At 39.3% G+C, this 25,569-nt stretch overlaps 1 protein-coding gene across 2 annotated transcripts in view; it reads right to left on the reverse strand.

Annotated features, from left to right (window-relative positions):
• CTNNA2 (catenin alpha 2) overlaps positions 1 to 25,569 on the reverse strand; it is a 465,672-nt gene that overhangs the window by 382,901 nt on the left and 57,202 nt on the right. The window contains exons 2-3 of one of the 2 annotated variants that reach the window (XM_031588178.2): positions 25,359 to 25,466; positions 24,507 to 24,613 (exon numbers count right to left, since the gene is read on the reverse strand). In XM_031588178.2, coding sequence (XP_031444038.1) covers positions 24,507 to 24,608 — 102 coding nt within the window. In that variant the 5' untranslated portion in view covers positions 24,609 to 24,613; positions 25,359 to 25,466. The remainder of the gene's footprint in view (positions 1 to 24,506; positions 24,614 to 25,358; positions 25,467 to 25,569) is intronic. The other variant, XM_031588179.2, reaches the window with a different exon arrangement.

The following is a 25,569-nucleotide window of genomic DNA, read 5'->3' on the forward strand; positions in this document are numbered from 1 at the left end:
AGAGAAAAGATGCCAGAGAATTAAAAAAACAATTATCATGCTTGATATATGACTAAAGTGATAAAGAAATAAATGATACAGTATGCATAACTAAAATACAGTGTTAATGAAATTAAGCAAAACTAAAGTTGACCACAAAGCAGCACTAAGGATACTTGCTACCTTTAATGGTTCAGTAATACATAAACTTCAATAGTGGAAATATTAATGTGTGCACAGTGAAGGGAAAAAGCAAGGATGTGCAGGAAGTTATCACTACTCAGAAGAGGTGAAAGATACTGTGAACAATGCTTTGCATGACAGATGACACTACTCACTGATGGTCAACAATGCAAAGACTTAACACAAAAGAAGTTCAGGAAAAAAATGGGAAAAAAAATCATCCAGCCATACATGCATGGAAAGGTCCTCAGGAGTTTCCAAGCCATCTCATCACAAAACAGAGAATCAGTTTTACCTCTGCTATTCCTGACAAGGGTACAGGAGAACCTTTTTCTAATTATTCTGAAGACTTTGAATAGTGGTGGATTGCATGACTTCCTTGAGAAATCTATTTCAGTGCTTTGCTACTCTTAGTACGAAAGAGCTTTTTCCATTATCTAGCAGAAATCTCTCCCTTTTCAATTTAAGGCCGTTATTTCTCATCCTATCCACTACAGGCACAAAGAAGAAATTGTCCCATTCCCTCTTAATGTATTTGAGAACTGTTACAACCCCACATCTGTCTTCTTTCCTTAGAATAACAGCTCCAATTTATCCTATCTTTCACACAAGATCCCACTTTCTAGACTTCTGATCACAGTTCTTGCTCTTATCTAGACAGCCTGTGGCTGTTCAAGTCTTCCCTCAAGTGTGGTACTTAAACTGGACATCATATTTCACCCTACTTTACTTAGCGTTGAGAAGCACTAAAGGGTTGTTTTTCAGGAAGCTGAAGTTCTGTTCTATAACCGAATTTAGTGAATGCCTGTTAAGTAAATCCTGATGCTCTTTGCTTATGCTTAGCTATGATCCACTGCCATTCCTCACACCTTTAAGTATGGCAGGTCACTAATCTGTATTTATGCAGCTAATTACCTCTGGCCAAGAGTAGAGCTTTTTGATTACCTCTAATGAATTACATTCTATATTTTTGGATTATTATCTGCAACTTGCCTAGGCTGTTTCAATTCTCAACTTGTCTACCAACACGCTCACAGCCCCAGCTCTAGCTTGGCAGCCTGAAACATAGTAGGCATCCATAGAGTCATAGAATGGTTTGGGCTGGAAGGAACCCTTAAGATCCCTATGTGTACACCAAATCCTTCCATAATTACGTCCTGTTGGACCACTGCTGGCAAACTGCAACTCAGCCCAACTTACCCACTTCTCCTTACAAGCATTAGGTGCTTATTGAAGCAACTGTCCTTGAGAACGTTTGCTCTATCACAGCTCTGATAATTCCTGTATCAGTCTGTAAACTTCAGTAGAAACAAGATTTTTTTTTTTTTTTGCCACTGAAAAATTATTTGTCTATCAGAGTACTAAAAAGCATACTCCCATCTGAAAACCTTTTTAAACACTGCCAATCAAATGGGTCATTCAGCTCCACCAACACATTAAACAAACAGTAATAAATATATCCAGACCTAATACTGCATTCAATTCAAATGCAAAGATGGTTTTGAGTGGCTGTGCGAGTCGTGTAAAACACTACTCATGCAGGGACAGTGTATGGCAATAAACACCCCTACTGCTGCAGCATTTTTCAATTGCCTTCTGCAGCTTCTAGACAGCTAATTTTTATCCTAATATCTAGAAAATTTGAATTTTAAAGCCAGAGTCTACATCCTAATAAAAATGCATATTTAAAAAAAAAAAGAGACCTTTGGCTATAAAGTTCCTTCGCAAAAAAGAAAGTACTTGCACATTTACTCCAGGTGTCTTGATTTTACTTATACCTGAAGGAGGTAATTTATAAAAGCATATTTGTTTTAAAATAACTCCAAAGATATCTGAAGAACATAAAACTAAAATTCTTTGTTTTTTATTTTTATTTATTTATTTTTTTTAAATTTTGTTTTATATGCAAATTACTTTTCAGTAAGAGCCAGAAAGAAACAGGGAACTGAAAGCAACACTCCCTGCTAAGGAGACATCTCAAGAAAATACCTGTAGTTGAGATGGCACTTAAAAACATGTTTAAGATAAAACAGCCACTTACAGTAGGATTAACAGAAGTTTAAATTGTTTTCATAAATCAAATAAGGATGAACCAGCATACTGCCTGCAGTAAATCCCATAGTCATGCAATAGAATTATGAGAAACCACATTATAAATCAGAAAGATATCTTCTTAGCCACAGTATTTCTAACAATACAAACTTGTCAGAACTAGAAAGTAGAGAATTGAAATACTATCAGCTCATAAACAAAGAAATACGTAGTGAGTACTTGAGACAATCTACAACTAATCCTCTGTTTTCAAGTGGTTATAAATTTGCATGAATTTACAGCTTCCCACTTGTTCCAGTTAAGCACTCTGGATTTAAAGATTCTGCTACATGTTTGTGAAAAAGGACATCAGTAAAGGTTCTACCAATTATTACTCTATTTTTTTTATTTGTGCAGTAATTTATAGTTCTTTTTTTCCAAAGTCACCAAGCACCTCCACGTTTTGCTCCCCTAACGAGCAACGTAAAGGAACAAAAGAAAGAAAAGGCTGTTCCATAAGAAGGTGAGGATGGTTGCCTGGATGTAGATACCCCATCCCTGGAGGTGCTCAAGGCCAGATCAGACAGCATGATCTGATGGGGGGCAAACAGCCAATGGCAGAGGTTGGGACTGGATGGGCTCTAAGGTCGCTTCCAACCCAAACCACTCTGTGAGTTTACAACTAGCTTAGTTTATACTGTCACTTCAAATGTTTTCCTGAACACAGCCTCACCTCTCCTAATCAATCTCTCTACTGCAGAAATCCCAAAGCAAACAATAAATAGAAACCACTTTAAAGTTCATAGGATCTTTTCCCAATTATTATTTTTTTTTTCCACCCATGCAGTAAAAAAAAAAAAAAAGCTGGCATCATGAGTAAAGCAAACACAGAGTAGAGGCTCTCCCAGAGTAACTACTTTCAAACAGTATGTCTTTTCACAGTCTCCACAGTCTATTTATTCTAAAAATCTAGTGAGCAACTGTTTCTGGTTGAAAAGAATATTCAAATTTCCATCTCTTACATCAAACTATAATAAGTAACACATTATTGCCTTATGCAATACAGATCCTAAACCAGCAACTTAGGCATAAAAATCTTTCTGGAATAAAAAGCAAACATTGATAAAAGCCTACGGAGTAATAGCATTTTACAATAAAATTACTTCAAAGGACATTGATATATGATCATTTCAACACTACAGCACCTCAAAAAAGATCTCACAATGATAGCAACATCTCCTTTGAGCTCTATAAATTTTGAACACCTACGTAAGTCTCCAGATGCAATATTTTTTGTTAACTCTCTTCTTCTTTGAAGAGGGAAGGAGATTGCTCATCTGTCGTATCTAGAAATGCTTTTTTCCTTTCAGCCATTTAGGAAGCAAGGCAAAAGTAGGTCTGATTTTTACTAGAACTAAATTACGCTAACATCTTTTACACAGTGTTATCATCATAGAAAGATCTACCTTGAGAGGATGAGTCTTCAAGTTGTTTCTTTGTTTTGGATGCATGCTCAGGAAAGTAAAGCAAGACTATGAGGACCTGTTCTTACAGCATCTTGCTTTCCAGCGGTTGTTTTATTTTCCCCGCTTGCTTCACACCACATATTCCCACCCCTGCACATACAGATGGGCTGACTGGCTTGCTACCACATGCATGGGAATTGATCAGCTGGCTTATGTTTCTTTGTGTGGACCTTTCGAACAGAAATACCTGATAAATAGTGAGCTACAGTACACATCTCATCTCTAGACTGAACCAATTTTAGAATATAGATTGTGCTGGAAATACAATTTAATGCTATTCCTAACATGAGAAATACGTGTAGAGTATAGTTTCTAATTTCACTTAAGACCAGAACTAAATAACCTGATAAAATATTTTCTTGGGGGGTGTGGGAGAAGTGATGAATAGGGCATGGAAAAGTGAAAGGAACCACTAAAAGATCTCCTTCTAAAAGGAAAAGTAACAGAGGAATATATGAGTGTTGCCATAAAACAGAGATTCAGGGCCAAGGTGATTAATCAGAATTGATTAATATGGTGAACAAAATGTACTATCTTTCATTTGCGTACCTTATAACAAGATAGAATGTTCATTAAATGTAGAATATATTAAAACCTAGAAGTCTACTTAAGTCACAGAATTGTATTAAATATACAGATTTAGTTATTTAAACAGCAAATGTGTCAAACAAGAGCAAAACTCAATAAAAAGACTCTGGTCATGGTTTTATAAAGTTCTTCTGTATCATATACAAGATTTGCTAAATTAATAGCGCAGTAAATAAATTTACAAGGACAAGCAACACCGAAAATCTCACGAAAAATAAAAGAGATATGAGTAATATAAAATGTCATTTTAAGTGTTAATAAGGGATTTATGAATATCAAGTGGGCCACACTCTCAGTGGATGAAAGTAGAACTTTAATGGATCCAACATACGGCACATTTTGATGAAACAATTATCTTTCTGATAGTTCCACCCTGCATAAATGGAAATGCAGTAACCCAACATAAGCTTCCCTGTTGGACTTCTGTGAAATTGCATGCTGATTACACACACTCATTTTCTGGCTAAATAAGCTTCTTGCAGGGTGTTCGTAGACTGTGCTGCTAGAAATATTATCTCATACAGAGGGCGCACAGTGGCTGTATCATATACTCACATAGGAAATAGAAACTGGTTGAAAGGCCGCAGACAGTGGGTGGCCATCAATGGCTCTATGTCCAGGTGGAGGCTGGTAACGAGCGGCGTCCCCCAGGGATCTGTCTTGGGACCGGTGCTCTTTAACATCGTCATCAATGACATTGATGATGGAATTGAGTGCACCCTCAGCAAGTTTGCTGACAACACCAAGCTGAGTGGTGTGGTTGGCACAGTTGAAGGACGGGATGCCATTCAGAGGGACCTCAAGAGGCTAGAAAGGTGGGCCCGGGTGAACCTGATGAGGTTCAACACGGCAAAGTGCAGAGTTTTGCACTTGGGCCGGAGGAATCCCAAGCATCCCTACAGACTGGAAGGAGAGGTCCTTGAGAGAAGCCCTATGGAGAAGGACCTGGGGGTCTTGGTAGACGAAAAACTTAACATGAGCCAGCAGTGTGCCCTTGCGGCTCAGAAGGCAAATGGGATCCTGGGCTCCATCAGAAGAGGGGTGGCCAGCAGGGACAGAGGGGTGATTGTTCCCCTCTACTCTGCTCTTGTGAGGCCCCATCTGGAATACTGCGTCCAGGTCTGGAGCCCCCAGTACAAGAAAGACAGGGAGCTGTTGGAGAGGGTCCAGAGGAGGGCCACGAAGATGATCAGAGGACTGGAGCACCTCCCCTATGAGGACAGGCTGAAGGAGCTGGGCTTGTTCAGCCTGGAGAAAAGAAGGCTGCGGGGTGACCTCATTGCAGCCTTTCAGTACCTAAAGGGAGCCTACAAAGAGGAGGGGAATCAACTCTTTGAAAGGGTGAGTGACAGCAGGACAAGGGGAAATGGTTTTAAGCTGAGGGAAGGGAGATTTAGGTTGGATATCAGGGGGAAATTCTTTACGGAGAGAGTGGTGAGGTACTGGAACAGGCTGCCCAGGGAGGTTGTGGATGCCCCGTCCCTGGAGGTGTTCAAAGCCAGATTGGATGGGGCCCTGGGCAGTCTGGTCTAGCATTAGGTGGAATGGTTGGTGGCCCTGCACGTGGCAGGGGGGTTGGAGATTCATAATCCTTGAGGTCCCTTCCAACCCTGGCAGTTCTGTGATTCTGTTCTGTGAAATTATAATAAGTTATACATCATATAAAATACCACAACTGTTGACAAGGACATTAGTGAAGATAATATTCTATACAGTAGTGGGTAGTGTGATGGGGAAACATGATCTTTATATATATTATATTCAAATATATATCATTTTAATACGCAACCACTGAATCTTTAGCTTTCTGCTGATGGTCATAAAACACACTGGAAGAGTGGCTGACTCACTGTTGTTCTTCGTAGTGGTATTTGCAAGTTGACTCATACAGAGTATCCAAAATATCCATTTCCTAAGGATTTGCCATCAGTTCAGTGAACAATAAGTCAGTAAATGTGAAGGTCAGACTGCCAGGTTTACAGAAGAAACTTACATGACTGTGATTTTCCAAAGAATGAATGAGATTTCACTAAGTCTTACGAAACTCAATATATAACCAGCTGATTAAAACAGACAATAGCCTGTTAACCAAAAAACATTTTCTTGAAAACAAGAATTTCAGAATCGGAACACGTAACCCTGCTGATTACTGCCTTTTTTGGTTATAAAAACACATCAGCTCAAAAGCTTTGTCAGAGTGAAGAGAAGAACTTCAGAACCAGATGTTATTTGGGAGCCCTCAGGAACGTGACAATCCTACTGTAAAAGACAAACTTTTACATCTGGAAGAAAAAAAAAAAGAAAAAACAAGGAACACCACAGAGTGTGATATAAAAGGCACAAAAAATTCAGGCTTAATTTAGAGTGCCTTGATACTATATCAGGAAGGAGAAAAAAGTGGAGAAATTATCACAGGATACAGCTGATGATGTAATCGCTACAAATTCTTTGGCCAAAGGATGTGTTTGAAGGAGTACACAGAATGGTTAGTAGAGAGCAATAAGACAGTCCCGAATAAAATTAATACAAGAAGCTAAAATCTGAAATTTCAACTTCTAAAATCATCACTTCTAAAGATATAAAATTGTTTTTCCTCACTAAATTTCCAGTCCATAAAGAATGAAAGCTTGTATATTTTCAGTAGTTTTCCTTCAAGTTCAAATGCATTTAATTACATTTGCTTGACGTACAATTCATAAGTTTTATTGGTATTTTGGCACAGAATGGTGACTGGGGACAGAAACAGGCAATTGGCAAAAGCAAAAGATTGGAAGGAAAACAAGAAGGACAAGATGAGAGGATTATGTTACATTAACTAAAGATCCATTGGCTTCCTTATAATACCTTAACTTTTGGTATCAAATCTACTGAAAGCCCCAAGGTGTAGGTCAGCAGAAGCACTAGCAGATAAGCATTTCAGGTCAAGGTTTTGTCCTTCACAGCAGCTCTGAAATTTCACGTGGTTCCAAAATTAGGACAGAGAAATACTCTGTTACCATTTTGGGTTTTTTTTTTTTTTTTTTAATAAACATTAGTGAGCCAAACGCTTCTTCAGAATTGAGATCTATTAAGAAAATACTACCTCAAAAATGAAATGTCTGACATTTTTCTCAGGATTCTCAAAAATCATGCTGTGTCTATGACCACTAATGTTCCAGTGGCATCTCTTTCTATCACTATGTCTCCTTCAGAACTCAGTCACAGTCACCTCTTCGGCTAACGACTCATTAACCACAATTGGATGTGGCTGTATTATGTACCTATTAAAAGGTCACTTAACAACATGCAAGATTTTAGTACAGAAATAAAAGATACAGCACCAGAGAATAGTACTTCTAACAAAAGTGCTGCACTCATTGAAGTCCTCGATCTCAAGTAGCAGAGAGATAGAGAAATTAATGGAGTAATGGATTGTTGAGTACATGTGAAGATAGTATTAGCATTTATCTTATTGCATCAATTATTTTTTGATATACAAAACAAAAAAACTGTTATGACCATCACACTTAAGGCCATATATATTAACTTGCACTTTGATTCCTCACAAGAGTAGTGGCCTCATTTCCATGATAGCTAAGTGTCAAATTATTGGCTAGTTACAGTACTTTTATCAGCTTGCAAACGCATTGTCAGTGACATCTGTTGATGTAATTGCAGCTCTTCTGCTACACTCTGTGGATGCTTATATCTACATCCCTAGAAACAATGTCAACCTTGTTCACTGAAGGGCAGTTGGACTAGATGACCTCTGAAAGGTCCCTTCCAACTCTAAGGATTCTATGACTTTATGATTCCACAGCAAGCTTGAAGGAATGGCTATGGACAGATGACCTCTGTGGAATGCATCCTGTTTCAATGCCAAGCAGCATTAGGAATATCTGGAGCCTTAAGTACCAGAAAGATCTGGAAGTACTGGGGTGCAAGGGGAGGGAGCCAAGCCCAGCTCAGCAGTGCCCAAGGCCAGGCTCAGAAGCAGTGAGCACAACCTGGAGCCCAGGAGCTCCCCCTGCCATCACACAGAGCTGCTGTGCTGGGCAGGTGCCAAAGCATCAGCACAGGGACCAGAGAACTGAGGGGTCTTCCTCTCCCTGGGGAGGTCCAAAAGGCACCTGGACACAGGCTGGGAACCAGCTATGGGTATTCCTGTCAGGGCAAGGTTTGATAATCTCTAGAAACTCCTCCCAATCTCAACCACTGTGCGACTGTGATCACTGTAGATGAATAGAGAAGAATAACACCAACTTTATTTCTACTCAGTTTCTGACACAATTCTTTTAGAACTTCTATGCTCCAGGCTTTCCATCTCATTTCCATGAGAGATGTGAAATAAATGACCTGTGGATGTTTAGCATCCTTGCTAGCTTATCCAGCCCATGGGGCTGTTGCTGGGTTGTAAAAACTAAACAATTGCAAATGCAAGAAACAAAACAAAAGAAAAAACAGAGAGAGCTACATTCCTACGGTTAATTGAGGACATTCTTTGAAGTATGAAAACTACAGGCCAATCACTTGAACAGAGAACATGATTGTACAACTTGATTATACCAATTTTGCTCTTGAAAATTCATAGTTCAATGAAAATTCATAGTTCAATGAAAAAGGCTGAGAAGTGTGAAGAGCACATGCAGTACTAAGCTCTCTTTAAAAATGTATAAAATATTATGCAGTGAAGTGCTGCTCTTCAAGGATGCCCTCCTGGCAGCACAAGAGGTCTCCATTCCCCTGATTAAGAAAGTGGGCAGGAGAGGTAGAAAACCGGCATGGCTCAGCAAGGACCTGCTAAGAGAACTGAGGGTGAAGAAAGGGGTGTACAAGCTCTGGAAACAAGGCTGTGTCACCTGGGAAGAATACAGGGATGCCATCCGGACTTGCAGACGTGGGATCAGGAAAGCCAAGGCGCAGGCAGAACTGAACTTGGCCAGGGACGTGAAAAACAATAAGAAAACCTTCTACAGGTACATTGGCCAGAAGAGACAGGCCAAAACGGGCGTACCTACTTTGGTAAATTTAAAAGGAGAAATGGCTTCAACAGATGAAGAGAAAGCTGAGGTGCTGAATGAGTTCTTCACCTCGGTCTTCACTGGTGGCCAGGATTCTAGTCTTTTTCACGTCCCTAAGTCTTGCACCCCCATACCTCTATGTGGGGACAAAGGAGGTAAATCCCTCCCCACTGTAAGGGTTGAGCAAGTCCGAGAGTGCCTCCTTAGACTGAATGAGTATAAGTCTATGGGGCCAGATGGCGTGCATCCCAGGGTCCTGAAGGAGCTGGCTGAGGTGGTTGCTGAGCCGCTCTCCATCATATTTGAGAAGTCGTGGCTGTCAGGTGAGGTCCCGGACGACTGGAGGAAGGGTCACGTCACTCCCATTTACAAGAAGGGGAGCAGGGAGGACCCGGGTAACTACAGGCCGGTGAGTCTCACCTCCGTGCCTGGGAAGATTATGGAACAGATCCTCCTGGACAATATGCTTGATCACATAAAGAACGAGCACGTGATCCTAGATAGCCAGCATGGCTTCACCAGGGGAAGGTCATGCTTAACTAATCTTGTGGCCTTCTATGATGGAGTGACGGCATTGGTGGACGAAGGGAAGGCAACTGATGTCATTTACCTGGACCTGAGCAAGGCCTTTGACATGGTCCCCCATCACATCCTCATCTCCAAACTGGAGGGAAGTGGATTTGACGGGTGGACAACTAGATGGATAAGCAATTGGTTGAAAGGCCGCAGACAGAGGGTGGTGGTCAATGGCTCTATGTCCAGGTGGAGGCCGGTAACGAGCGGTGTCCCTCAAGGGTCTGTCTTGGGACCGGTGCTCTTTAACATCTTTATTAATGACATTGATGAGGGAATGGAGTGCACCCTCAGCAAGTTTGCTGATGACACCAAGCTGAGTGGTGCAGTTGATACGGTGGAGGGAATGGAGGCCATTCAGAGGGACCTTGACAGGCTGGAAAGCTGGGCTCGGGTGAACCTAATGAGGTTCAATAAGGCAAAGTGCAAGGTTTTGCACTTGGGCCGGAAGAACCCCAGGCACCTGTACAGGCTGGGGGGAGTTGTCCTTGAGAGCAGCTCGGCTGAGAAAGACCTAGGGGTCCTGATAGATGAGAAACTTAACATGAGCCAGCAGTGCGCTCTGGCAGCCCGGAAAGCAAATGGGATCCTGGGCTCCATCAGGAGAGGGGTGGTCAGCAGGGATAGGGAGGTGATTGTCCCTCTCTACTCTGCTCTTGTGAGGCCCCATCTGGAGTACTGTGTTCAGGTGTGGAGCCCTCAGTACAAAAAAGACATGGAGATTTTGGAAAGGGTCCAGAGGAGGGCCACGAAGATGGTCAGGGGGCTGGAGCACCTCCCCTATGAGGACAGGCTGAGGGAGTTGGGTTTGTTCAGCCTGGAGAAGAGAAGGTTGCGGGGCGACCTCATTGCAGCCTTTCAATATCTGAAGGGAACTTACTCCCAGGAGGGGAGTAAACTCTTCATAAGGGCTGATAATAGCAGGACACGGGGAAATGGTTTTAAGTTAAAAGAGGGAAGATTTAGGTTGGATGTTAGGGGGAAGTTTTTTACTAGGAGGGTGGTTAGGTCCTGGAACAGGCTGCCCAGGGATGTTGTGGATGCCCCGTCCTTGGAGGTGTTCAAGACCAGGTTGGACGAGGCTCTGGGCAACCTGATCTAGTAAAGGTGTATGTTTGGTGGCCCTGCTAGGCAGGGGGGTTGGAACTACATGATCCTTGAGGTCCCCTCCAACCCAGGTCATTCTGTGATTCTGTGATTCTGTGAAGTCTACACTGAGCTCAAAATTTCAACCTTCATTTTCTAAGCGCTTAGTAACTTTTGTTCAGAAAATTTAAACACCCACAAAAGCTCTAGAATGAGGTAATAATTGCCAATCCTCTTGCAGTTTGTGTACTACAGTTCTGAAAGAAAACTAAAGACCATGAAGACCAGTACAATTGCAGCCATTTTGTTAGCATCAGACAAGCCCCTACATCCTTTCCTTTAATACCTCCTGCTATTTCGTACATAACATTTAAAGCAAACTAAAACAGAAATGAAGCACTCACAATATGAACTCTGAGAGAAAAAGAAACAACTTTTCAGTTACATCAGTTCATTTTGTACAGCATATCATAGAATCATAGAATGGCCTGGGTTGAAAAGGACCTCAAAGATCATCTAGTTTCACCCCCTCTGCTGTGGGCAGGGTCATCAATCACGTATCACTGGTATGTTCCATGATAGTTGATAGGATTTAATGGTAACGTGTACAACTAATTTTTCTGTCCAAATAATTTTGAATAACAACATATAATTGCATAACAGAGTACAATAATAACAAAAAGAATGTAAGCCTTTTATGTTACCAGGTTTGCATACCAAAAACAAGTCTGGCCTTTTCAATTTTAAGTAACAGTCAGAAAAATGATGGCTGAGGAATGATGATAAAGTACAGGTGATAAAGTCCTGAGGATCCTAAGTTCTACTTTGATTGAGAAGAGGAGGTCAACACTTCACCCTCTATGACACAGTGCTGCAGCTTTCTATCCCACTTCACTGCAAAAAAAAAAAAATGAACCCTATAAAACCAGAAAGGCAACCAAGCAGGGAACGCAGGGAAGTCTCTAACAGTCAAAGAGACTGAAAGTCAAATGGGATAAAAACCAGTGAAAAATTATCTAGAAAATAATGCTCCTGATTATTTTTACCTGTCAAGGTAAACCAGCAAGGGAAGAGAAAATTTTCTTTCCAGATCTGTCTGCCACTCTGGGAAGAACAGCTAGATGCCTCCTAGAGCCTGGCATTTCTTGTCATGTCCCAATGTGTACAGTACATTATCAGTCTTCAATTCTTGGTATTAGCAATAGTGCCATCAAACACATGCTCCTGATGAGCTGGCATGTCTATAAGATGCATTCAGTCCTGGTTGGAAATAAATTACATAAAATTGACTTGAACAAGCCAGTTAAAACTCCATTGCATTCAGTGTCATGAACACAGGTGTCTATTTGACAGGGAATTTATTCTTCATGTAAATTGCTCATAAAAAAGCTTATTATACCTGGCATGGACCACTATAAAATGAGCCAACAGATAGTAGTCAGTCTTATAGCTGTACAGCTCCACTTTTTCAGTTACTCTAACAAGTACTTCCATTATGTCAGGCAGAAACTTCTCAAAGTCCATTTCCCCTTTTATAAAGGATGAAAATACTGCCACCAACTTTTAAAATCCACCACATTCCAATAGCAAATGAGATCATACTGCACATATGCGAAAGCACAGAGTCACTTGGATTCAAAAGAAATACAAGTATGAATATAGCAGGTTCTTGAAAACATTCCAAGAGACCTTGTGTGGTAGAATGAAGGAAGCAGATTTAAAGAATATGACCTACGTATAAGACAGGGAAGAAAGAGAGAGAAATTAATACACATTGTGCCTCATTTTAAGTTTTTTAATCCAATTCCTTTTCCAGAGAAGTGAAAACCATCTGCCAGTGGCACAAGAAAATAATAATCAATTTCTTTACTTGGTTGGAACTAGATGATCTTTGAGGTCCATTCCTACCCAAGCCATTCTAAGATTCCCTTCAAAAATGAAGAGGTGTACCTAAGAACGAAGAAGTGTAAGCTTCCCCTATTTTGGACCTGTATTGAATAACCTTACAAGATAATATATGTTTAATTAAAATATTTCAAACAGAGTAATAAAAGCTTAATCGTTCTCAACTATGGAGTGTAGATATATGTAATTTGCTGGGAAAAAATTGAATAGGTTAATATGTATCCCCTGGAAACAACTCAATATTCTGTAACCGTTCAGTACACTTAGATTCATTATGCTTCTGTATGAATACCTTCTAATAAAAGAACTTACTATTAGCATAAGCAGACATTTCCATTACTATGGAGCAACTATGAAACGAACAAGGAAATTAATTCCAGTTGCAAGTCTTATTTCTCCAAAATCCTTCTTTGAAAACTTACATTTTAACCATTTGTAGAAGGAGGTAAGATTTGAGAACAAGAGGAAAAACAAGCCTGTACCATAGTGGGAGGTGTAATGCCACCTTTAGATGTGGCAGAATTGTCTAAATGCACTTGTCTAACAATACGATGTTCACAAACACAGGTTTAGCTTGCTGTTCCACAACCTGAAAGGTCAGCACATTGTTATACATCTTATGTTATACTCCTTTTTACTGCAGGTCACAGCTGGAACAGTTCTGGGTGCAGTTCTGGGGACCGCAGTATAACACAGAACTCAACCTACTGGAAAGAGTCCAATGGAGGGTCACCAAAATAATCAAAGGACTGGAGTAGCTCTTCTGTGTGGAGAGGCCAAGAGAGCTGGGGCTACCACTCTTCAAGAGTTGCACGCTACTTGGAGAAGATACTTCCTCAAACTATGAGCATTTACTGCTCAGGGACACAATATTAGAGAACACTGCCTATTTATGCGATCGTAGGAAGGGATACAAAAATCAGTTTACAAACAGGAGTAATAATTGTGCAATTCTAACCATGTGATTACAACAAAAACAGAATTCCTATCTAAATTTCTCTAACTGAAAAGCAATGTCTTAAAAATATCCCAAAGGCTCATCTCTGGTTAGCTTCATACTATTGCATTTTACAACGCAAAATCAAACATAACTAAATATACTTGCATGTATTTGGATCTATACAAAGGTGTATACCCATTAGAATCAATATTCCTAAACAATTAATACAAGAAACAAAATAAATATCTTAATCAACATATCTATGCCCTGGATTCTTTCAACTCCATGTAAAGTCAGTCTTCAGATATTGAAGTGAACTCGAAAAAGTTACCACTGCTTTTCAGAACATGGATCTCATATAATTAGGTTAATTAACACTTCAAAGCAAAGTCTTGTAATTAGCATATTCTTTTAACAATCAAGCTTATTTTGTAGTCTGTTATAGATTGGATGATGACATCCAGCAAATTAAGTTATTGAAAAATAAGAAAGTAAAGAAGTTCTTAAAATTAATTTCAAGAATGAAGCTAAAAAGGATTACCAACTTGGATACTCAAATCTCTTCCAAAGACTATAGAACTAATTAGAAGTGTACATAGGGAACTTATACTGCTTGAGATCACAGCGCCTCTTAGATTTCTAAAGCAGTACTTCAGAATTCTTGCTGAATATCATTTTCATGTTGGAACATTTCCATTTCAGTGAAACATATATTTGAATTTTGTTTAAATTGGTTCTAAAATAACCCTCTGGACACTATCAGAAATAGCCTGTAGATCTATAGTGCATGTTAATTTAAAACAATTCCTCTTTATTGATAAACCTACATAGAAATGAAATACATCCAAAGCCATTAGAGTACCACTAAAAGACAAAACTTGAATCACTCACCTAATCTTCCTTGATCCGTATCCAATTTGTCAACATCATTTCTGAGAACGGGGAATCCTTCCAATAATAATCTCTTTAATGTTTTGTTACAACAATAATACCGTCTCACTAAATTTATTCAATACCCACCAGCTGGATCCATCTAAAGATCACTTTATCTCTTGCTACTCTCACTGCTCCTATAGTATGTGTGATTGATGATGTTTATTTCTAATACATTTACTTCACACGTGATTTTTTCTTCTAAGATAACCCCCTGCAAAAGCACTCAAAGTTTCACTTTAAAAGTACATTAGATATAGAAGTATTATAGCTCTGTAAGTTATTATATCAGCAGTTTTAACTGCTGCAATAATATCGAGATTTTAATCACTGAAAAAAACTACTACATTAAATACTTTTATATGCACAAGTTTACAATACCAACAAGATTTTGCTTATCAGAATAAAAGAAAAACAATAAATCTATTGCTTGCTTCATAACAAGGTCACCTATCCACTGATCAATGCAAAATGTTATAAATATGTGATCATCTTTTGAAACATAACCCGGTATGCATCATCTGCTTTAATTAGCATGTTGACACTAAAGAGACTAATTTGCTAATGTATTTCTATGTATTCATTTTTAGACAGAAAGCTTTTGGAAGTGACACGTTATTTTGGAAATATATATATATATTATGCTTTTCAAAAGCACTGAGACAAATTTACAACTACACAACCAAAGTCAATTTTACCTCAAAACTTTTAGATCTTTCCCTTTTAGATCTTCTATAGCAATGACCCTGTGTAAACTAACAGGATTATTAAGAATGAGCTGAGCTGGGTTTTTGAGGACAGAAAAAAAAAAAGCTCAACCTTGCTTAGCTGCATCTTGCTCTATGTCTTCAAGGACATAAGTAGAGGAAATACCTTACAAAAACTATTCAAATTACTTTGAGCACCATGCTTAGCATTTGGAAATTCCCAGAAGGAATGTCACTTTCTGAAAACTGTTCCATGAAACATCTGCAAGAAAGTGGTACGTGGGAAAACCAAACAGGAGAAAAGATAGACCAGCTTCAAAATCCCACGCTGCAGTTTCAGCAATCAAGATGAAAGCTATTTCAGCAACCTTCCCAGCTTTTAGCTCTGCGATTGTTTGCACTAATTCTTGCCTTTTGAAAACTCCACACAGATGGGAAAGATTCATCCAAGTCCCCCTCTTCCCTGCTTGCCCCACTACGACTGATTCATTGCTGCAACGGAGCAGCAACCAGAAATACTGACAAAACTTCCTAGTTTTCATTCTAGCTTAATACTCAGGATTTTTCATTGTTGTTGTTTTCTTTTTTAATAGAAATTGTTCTTCTTTTTAATCAAGACAGAAGCCTCATTGCTGTTACACTCCTTTATTCAGTCACAGTGGGGAAAACTTTAACGTAACCCTCAGGCTCTTCTTACAACTGGTATTGCTGCTAAAATGAGGTTTAGGTGCAGCATTAAAATGCATACAGTCTACAAATCACTTTTTTTTTTAACCATACTGCATATCTTCTTGTCATTGAATGCATATTTATTCTGTATGCCTCTCTTTGTTGTTTGGCTACAGTCACAGCTCCAGACCCAAAGAATCTGACTTCAGAAAGATAGATGGGTCTCACTGTGAGATCAACTTCGTGGACAGGAAAGAGCACTCATCTTACATTCATACAGTAGAGAAAAATTATAACACGACTTACATAACTGCATCAAGGCAGATGATACATATATATTCAATGTAATAGCCAAGACACCCAGCAAATTCCTTCTCGGAACTCACTGCATATTAATATCAATTACACTACCTGTCAGACTGGAGAGAGAAAGTAGTAATCTCTTCTTTAAATTAAACCATGATGAAAATGGTTTTGGCCATACCAAATAAAGTTAAGAACATTTTGGACTTGCCTGGTAACCGTAAGCCACTAAGAATTTCCTAATACTGACCAAGATCAAAGCCCTTCTCAATGGATGGAGATGCAGCATGTAAGAATACAAAGCTATAGAGTAGTTCTGTTTAGCCATAAGCTTTTTCAGTCACTATTTTCTGCACGTCTATAGTAGTCCCAGAAAAACTTACATCTGCAGCTATGATACAGCATGAACAACTTTTTCTCACCATCTCTCCACACTACATCGTTCATGTGACTGAAGTAGCCAGTGTGTTGTCTTGTCCTAAGTTGGAGCAGTGGATGAGACCTGAATCCTCTAAGTCCTCTTTCTTCCCACAGAAAATGCTATCCTGCATATGCATAGGCCAAAATATGCAGATGCTTACATAAATATATTTTAATAGTGAATAACATCACTGTAAGAGATCACAAAACTTTTAGAGATTGACCAAAGGAGAGCTACAAAGATGGTGAAAGGTCTGGAGGGTAAGAGGTGTGAGGATGGCAGCCTGCAGCTCCTCACAGGGCACAGCCCTGAACTTCTGGTGCTCAAGAAGCACAGGGACACTGCTCTCAGACATAGTTTGGGATGGTCCTGTGCTGAGACAAGAGTTGGACTTGATGGTCCTTGTGGGTCCCTTCCAACTTGGAATATTCTCTGATTCTATGAAGGCAAACAGACTGACAAGCTACAGACCTTACAGGACCCTACATACTGTAAATAGCTCACATTTACCAGTCAGGGATAATGTTAATAGAAAAGATAAAATCCAGTGAGATACTTGTTCAGTCAGCACAAAAACTGTGAGAAGTACCAAAAATATCCCAACTAGGGTTCAAAGGGAGGCACAGATGTCAGTAAATCTAATGATGAAAAAGAAATTTGACCACAGCAAACTCTTGCAGAATGCAATAGAATAAAAAACAGCCTTGAAATTAATAGATACCTGATAACTTTTAGTTCAGATGGTATTTTAAATGTTGACTGTAAGAATGTCAGAGAAAGTAAGGTGAATTCGGTAACTTCTAAACAAAGAAATCCTTTTTAACTATAATTTAAAGTTCAATTTCAGTTAGAAAAGAAAAATTCCAAACAATTTTTGAGAGGATGCAGCTTCACTACCATTGGGCATCACATAATGAGCCCACGTTGGAGCAGCTCAACCTCCTGCTCTCCCCCAAAACATCATGAATCAACAGAAATAGAGCTTTCATGGAAAATATCTTAGCAATTTGAAAAATAAGCATTGCTCAAATAAAACATAATAAATTGGACCTTATAATGTCACTGAATTGAGCTCAAACGATCAAAAAAAAAAAAAAAAGAGCCTTCATAAGTCATTTTCTTTTAAGTCTGTCCTGGAGATGATTTCAGCTGAATCCAGCTATCAAATAGAGAAATTGTACAAAAATGCTGCACAATTACTAACATGAGTGGAAGAAGTGCTTAAGCCATACAATCTCCATCATCTCTAAATGTACTTCTGGAACCTGTTTTAAACACGGATACATATTCACTGAGCCTCTGAAAGGTACCCTGTGCTGGATGAGTGTGTGCAGAGGCAGCTCCTTGATGACAGCAATCAATGATATATTTCCTGTGGAGATTAATTAGTGCACCGGGTTCATTGTTGAAATGCAATGAAGACCAGGCTCACCAAATACAAATAGCATCTGAATAATTGGAAGGGTTAGAAACATAAATATGTTTCTCATGGCAATCAGTCCACTTTCAAAATATACTGCATAAGGGATTAAATTAGGCTCAAATTCTTTGACGACTTTCTACAAAGTTCCACCATATGAAACTATTTGGAATTTTGTCTTATGACATGCTTATTTTATATGTAGGTTACTTCATTGTATTGATTGATACTACGTGCAAGGAAAAAAACAATGACATCTGTCTGCCATAAACATGTTATTGTTTCAAAGTTACTATAACAGGCCTCAGATTTCGGCAGAAAAATTAAGTAAAACACACACAGAAAAGTGATTATGAATGGAAATACACAATTGTCTCCTCACAGCAAAACTAAAAGGCCAAAAATGTGTCAGACTGAAGGAAAATGTGATCAGACATTAAAAAAATCTACAGAGGAAGACTCATTGTGTTATAGTTACAATTCTGAACTAATGCTTAATATTCAAAAAATTGGAAGAACACAAATTGCACAACTGTGGCATGGCTCTAATAATAAACGTACACTTGCAGGACAGCCACTATTTAAAATATCTATGCAAAACTACAATTCACAGTTCAACACCAGCACTATGAACAAGAAACGCATAAGTTATCCTCAAAAACAGTACATAAATACCATTCTCATTTTACCACATTTGCACAAGACTGTTCTTGATATTTTTCCAAAAGAAAACAATTGTGTTAATTTATATTATCTCTGTCATTAAATTCCTATTTGCATTTAATTATTATACAAAATCCCTAGATACAAAAAACTAACCCATGAGACACTATGGACAACCTCCACAAGCAATATTTTCAAGCTATGTATAAAATATCAGGTAAATGTACTTAAGCCCTTCACAAAAATACAATTCTTCTTTATTACAAAAGCCACCCACAATCTGACAAATCAAACTGTCATTCATTTTGTTTACTAGCTTGAGAGTGAGACTAGGAAGCACTAGCAGTTAAGGATATATATTGCATATTTCATTTTAACTAAAAATAATCACAGAATGGCCAGAGTTGGAAGGAACCTCATGGATCAGAACCTACAATCCCCCTGCCACATGCAGGGCCACCAACCTCCACATTTAATACTAGACCAGGCTGCCCAGGGCCCCATCTAATCTGGCCTTGAACACCTCCAGGGATGGGGCATCCATAACCTCTCTGGGCAGCTGTTCCAGTACCTCACCACTCTCTCTGTACAGAACTTCCCCCTGACATCCAACCTCAATCTTCCCTCCCTCAACTTCAAACCATTTCCCCTTGTCCTGCAGTTGTCAACCCTTTCAAAGAGTTGATTCTCCTCCTGTTTGTAGGCTCCCTTTAGGTACTGGAAGGCTGCAATGAGGTCACCCCGCAGCCTTCTCTTCTCCAGGCTGAACAAGCCCAACTCCCTCAACTTGTCTTCATAGGGGAGGTGCTCCAGCCCCCTGATCATCTTTGTGGCCCTCCTCTGGACCCTCTCCAACAGCTCTCTGTCCTTATTGTACTGATGGCTCCAGATCTGGACACAGTACTCCAGATAGGGCCTCACAAGAGGGGGACAATCACCCCCTTGAGGGGTGCTGGCCACCCCTCAAATCCAAATTCCTAATTGGAAGGTAATGAAAGTTCATTTCTGAATTTCTGCATTACTTCCTAATCCAAAGAATTAAAGTTACAAGCAGTTATAAACTCAGAGGACAAAATTTACCTACAGAGGGACCTGGATAGACTGGATTGACGGGCCAAGGTTAACTGTATGATTTTCAATAGGGTCAAGTGTCATATCCTGCATTTTGGTCACAACAACCCCAGGCAACCCTACAGGCTTGGGGAAGAGTGTCTGGAAAGCTGCCTGATGGAAAGGGACTTTGGTGTACTGATGGACAGTCAGCTGAATATGAGCCAACAGTGTGCCCAAGTGGCCAAGAAGGCCAATGGCATCCTGGCTTGGATCAGGAATGGAGTGGAACAGGACTAGGGAAGTCATCCTGCCCCTGTACTCAGCATTGGTGAGGCCTCACCTCAAGTACTGTGTTCAGTTTTGGGCACTCAGTACAGAAAGGACATGGAGGTATTGGAACAGGTCCAAAGATGGGCAAAAAGGCTAGTGAAGGGCTTGGAGGATATGGCCTATGAGGAGAGACTGAAGGAACTGGGCCTGTTTAGTATGGGGCAGAGAAGACTGAGGGGAGACCTTATTGCTGTCGTCGAATATCTGAAAGGTGATTGCAGTGAGAGCAGGGTTGGTCTCCTCTCACTGGTGACAGGGCAAGGGGAAATGGTCTCAAGTTGTGCCAGGGTAAGTTTAGGTTGGGTATCAGGAAAAACTTCTTTACAGAAAGGGTTGTTAAGCACTGCAATAGGCTGCCCACGGAGGTGGTTGAGTCACCAACCCTGGATGTGTTTAAAAACCGTTTGGATGTGGTGCTCAGGGACATGATTTAGCAGAGGGTTGTTAGAGTTACGGTAGTATGGTTAGGTTGTGGTTGGACTCAATGATCTTTAAGGTCTTTTTCAACCTGAGCAATTCTAGGATTCTATTTGTAACTATTTGTGAAATTGAAGCCAGAGAACAGAAACACATCTCAGTTAACTTCAACGAAGTTGAGAATGAAAATTCTAATTATTATTCTGAATCATTTTTTAAAAATAAATAAATCTCACTAACACTAATGTGAAAAAAGACACGTGGCAGGGTACATCTGTTAGACAATGACTGGGTAAATGGGTACTCCAGCAAGTTCCACTACTGTTAGACCTGTGACAGCCAGAGAAAGTTTTAATTAGTTTGCTAGTTCAGAGCTGCCTGGAATAAATGTAATTCTGTCATTCCTAATGCGTGCTCATGATCAGTTAATGGATTTTTTTTTTTTTTTTTTTGCCTCCAGTTCAGACAACCTTCCTTTCTTATAATTTCTTCTAAATCAATTCATAGGTTATCTGTATTTTCTCATCTGGAACACTAATGAACTTGTCTAGAATTCAAGTTTTAATGCACCATTCTCCTCACTTGCTGCTGTGTTCTTTCTCAAATCCAGATCACATTTCTGCACTACTTCTTAGAATTCCAGTAGAAATCACTGAAGTTTCCACCATCTGCAAGTCTGTCACACACTTATGAGCCTATATACATACACTGAGTTTAGAGCCTTCTCCATACAAACACACACACCTTAAACAGAACAAAAAGGATTGATGAGCATTTTTGGAGCCTAAAGACAGACCAGTGCCTCCATTTTTTCCAAGCACTCTCCAAAAATCATACAGAGTTTGTTATCCAAAACAATCTTCTAGAATACTCAAGTCTGAAGCAAAAACGAAACACGGATTTATCTTGATGGTGCTAAAAACAAAATTAAAAAGAAATCAAAACAAATTTTGGCTATACAAAATCATAGGATGTTGTTTACTTTAAACTCCTGATCAAAGTCAGATCAGAGTATTCAGAACATGTGCTGTGGGCAGGGTTGCCAACCAATGGAATAGAATCTATCTATGACAGAATCATAGCATGGCCTGGGTTGAAAAGGACCACAATGATCATCTCATTTCAACACCCCTGCTACATGCAGGGTCACCAACCAGCAGACCAGGCTGCCCAGAGCCACATCCAGCCTGGCCTTGAATGCCTCCAGAGATGGGGCATCCACAACCTCCTTGGCCAACCTGTTCCAGCATGCCATCACCCTCTGAGTGAAAAACTTCCCCCTAATATCTAACCTAAACCTCCTCTGTCTCAGTTTAAAACCATTCCCCCTTGTCCTGTCACTATCCACCCTCATTGCACTTATGAGTTCCAATGGAACAGATTAAATGTTTTATTTATTTGGTAAAATAAGCTTGCAAAGTTCTCTTTGGGAAGAACTTTCGAATTTTTTAAGGAGACTGAAGTTACTGCACCTAGTGTGTACGTGCAGTTCTTGTGGAGCTAGTCACAGCATAAGCAGACTGCAATTCAAGCCCAAACAAAGACAAATGAGATACTATTCTTACTTGACCAGACTGTTTATGTAGTTTTAAGAAGGAAAAAAAAAAATTCTGTCAAGCTGGGATGGTTGTCAATTTGTCTGAGAAAAACAAAGAGGAACTAAGTTAAGCTAAAAATGCAACAGATAAACATATTCTGAAGATAGCACATTTCTTCTCACTTGAAGCTTTCAAGATTATGTTTATATGGCTTACAAAACATGCTTTTGTCAAACATACTTTATTGGATTCAAACTAGAGGAAAATAGGTAAAACCAGTTATTTCTCTAGAACAAGAAATAAAACACATGTTCAAAAAGTATGAACATATGAAAAAGAACTGTCTAGAAAACTGAAATAAAGAAATTAGAATGGAAATATACAGAAACTTTGAATAAAGCAATAGGCAGACATTACTCTTGTACATCTAGATCGCGTATTATTTCCTCTAGCCTTACTGACACACTGTGAAATAGAAGATAAATATAAAAGTAAAATAATGTAACTGTAAGAACCTTGGAAATCTTAGTTGAAGAAATCCACATCATCAAGTTGTGATTTCTGTATTTACATTTGATGAGGAACACTATCAAATTAAAATCTATCTAAACCAAGCAACCAAAAGAAAATTCATAAACTGCAAAATTACAGTGAAGCTCTTGCTGTTGCATTCTCTCTTCTGTAATTTACTTTTTTTCAGGAACAGACTGTAGAGGCACAGCAGCCTTGCTTCCCATGCCAGCAGGTGAGCCAGACAAACAGAGAGCTCATAACCTAGTTTTTAGTTCATGTTACAATGACTTTTAGCTCATCCTCCATATCAGCAGCATATATAATTATGATCACTTCATCAACAGATAGATATATGCATCCCTTCATTTCTTCGCTTTTGAGTCTGTGTGTACTATTAGATACACATCCAGAATAATTTGTAGACAGACTAATCTTTTTTTCAGAAGAATAGGATTAACTTCTTCAGAAAGTGAGTATCTTTAAGGAGAAATAGAGATTGGTATTTGATATCTGTTTTATTCTAAAAACAAAACCATCATGAAGTCTAGTCTCATGCTCAAAACAAGGTCTAAAATGTCTGTGCAGCAGACCAATCCCCAGGATCCACAATGCCTGTGAGAAAACTGTTACTAACAGGTGGTTGGACAGATGGCATTTGTGGAATTTTTATCATAGCTAGCATTACTAGGAGAAAAATGATTTGTGTACTTCAAATAATGGGGCAACCCATCTTAATGCTTAGTAGGATAGTTACATAACCAGCTACCTATTACGAACAGCAATATAGAAAAATAAGTGCACCAGACGACAGTCTCAGCAAATTGCCCTAATGATGACAGAAGTTTGATATCTACTGCCATATTTCTCCACACCACATTACCCCTGCCCCTGTCCATGCATTTACAGCATATTTAAGTCTGTACAAATACAGGAATCTTGATATGCATAGGAATATAAAGATGTTTTCTGACTACGTAAAATCTCATCTATCTTGTTAAAAACTGTATATCAGTAACGTATATGAATATATTGATAGGATAAGAGGGAACGAACTCAATTTGAGCCAGGAAAGGGTCAGTTTGGATATTAGGAAAAACTTCTTCAAACGAGTGGTCCAGGTGTTGAAATAACCTGCCCAGAGAAATGATGAAGTCACTGCCCCTGGAGGTGTTCAAGAACCACAGAGATGTGGCACTGAGGTACATGGTTAGTAGGAAAAATTGGTGGTAGGTGGACGGTTGAACTAGATATCTTGGAGATCTTTTCCAACCTTAATGATTTTTCATTATATCACACAATCACAAAATAGCCAGGGTTGGAAGGGATCTCAAGGTCATATCATTTTAGTCCACGTAGAAAAAAAAAAGTTTAATTTGGTTGTTTGGTTTTGTTTTCAATGTGAATTTGTGTACCACTGTAGCTCAACAAACCAAGGCATGTGCTCCAGTCAGATACCTAGCTTTAAGTTGGCTGATTCATAAATTTCTAATCTGCTGTTGAAAGTCAAGCATAACTAAACAGTTGTTGCTCCTGTATTAACACTTGTATCTTCACACTATAAATTATTTAGAACTAGAACTTCTGAACACAATTAAACAGAGCTTTCCTCTAGAGATCACAAACAACAAACTACTTAAGAATTTACTATCTATAATTATTAAGATAATTATATATAATAAGTACAGCATCATGCTAGTGGATGAAACAAAAGAAATACAAGATGCTCACCTGTGTAACAAGTGGCTCCAGTAGCCTCTCTACTGTGAGAGTTCTGATTTCCAAACTTTTGGGGTCCCATTTCAAAATGATAGGTGACGTTGCAGAAGTCATACTCCCTAGAACAGACAAAACAGCGTGAAAGCCATGAATATTCGTAGTGTAATATCAAAACATTTAATATAATTTTAGGGAGTAGCACACTTGCTGTTCCTATGCACACAATATTTCTTTGTAATCTTGCTCTTCTTGTCCCTCTGCTCCTGAAACCTCCCAGGTGCACCATTGCCACCTCCACCGAGTGATTAAACATTTCAATTCAGAAAATCTTTCCCTCCTACACCCTTAAGGACAGATATGTTAACAAGCATGGATTTGGTAGCAGGAATCTTCCAGGTTTATGTGGAAGAGACCATAGGCTCTCGTGCTAAACGAGGCTACTTCCAGCCAACTTCACAGCAAAATCAGTTTGAGAAACAACTCTGTGAATCCCAAACTTAGAGAAGGAGGGGAAGTTCCCCCGACAGCCCCTGAATTTTTGCAATAGACCACAGTGAAGCAGAAGCAGCCCATGAAGGACAACACCAGAGCAGGTGGGATTTTCTGAAGGGGCTGCAGACTGGACAGAGCCCACACTGGAGCACTCTCTTAACAGAAACTGCAGCCCATGGATAGGAGCAGGAGCATCCTCCCCAAGCACTGTGGCTCATCACCAGGCAAGGTCAAGTCACCACACAAGGAATACATTCTGCCTTTCAAATAAAAGTACCCTGCATTAGCGAGGATTTCTCAATTTTAAACCAAGAACAGTAGTGCTCATTCAAAAAACAAATAAAAAAAAGGAGACCATCCTCAGTTGTTTACCTTCTCAGGAAATTTTTAAGACAATTATCGTCATTTTTAAAAATTCAGACAAAAATCCTTCTGTCAGGTTGCAAGATGCATGCGAATCAGCCTCACAGAGCTGGAAATCTGCATGGGAAGCAACAGAATTATGAGGTGACAACTCATGTCACTTGTCAGCCAGTTTATCCACTAAAAAACACTGAAAAATCTGATCAAATAAATGCAAATT

This window comes from Phasianus colchicus, chromosome 4, assembly GCF_987193195.1.
Source record: "Phasianus colchicus chromosome 4, bPhaCol1.hap1.1, whole genome shotgun sequence".
Classification (NCBI taxonomy): domain Eukaryota; kingdom Metazoa; phylum Chordata; class Aves; order Galliformes; family Phasianidae; genus Phasianus; species Phasianus colchicus.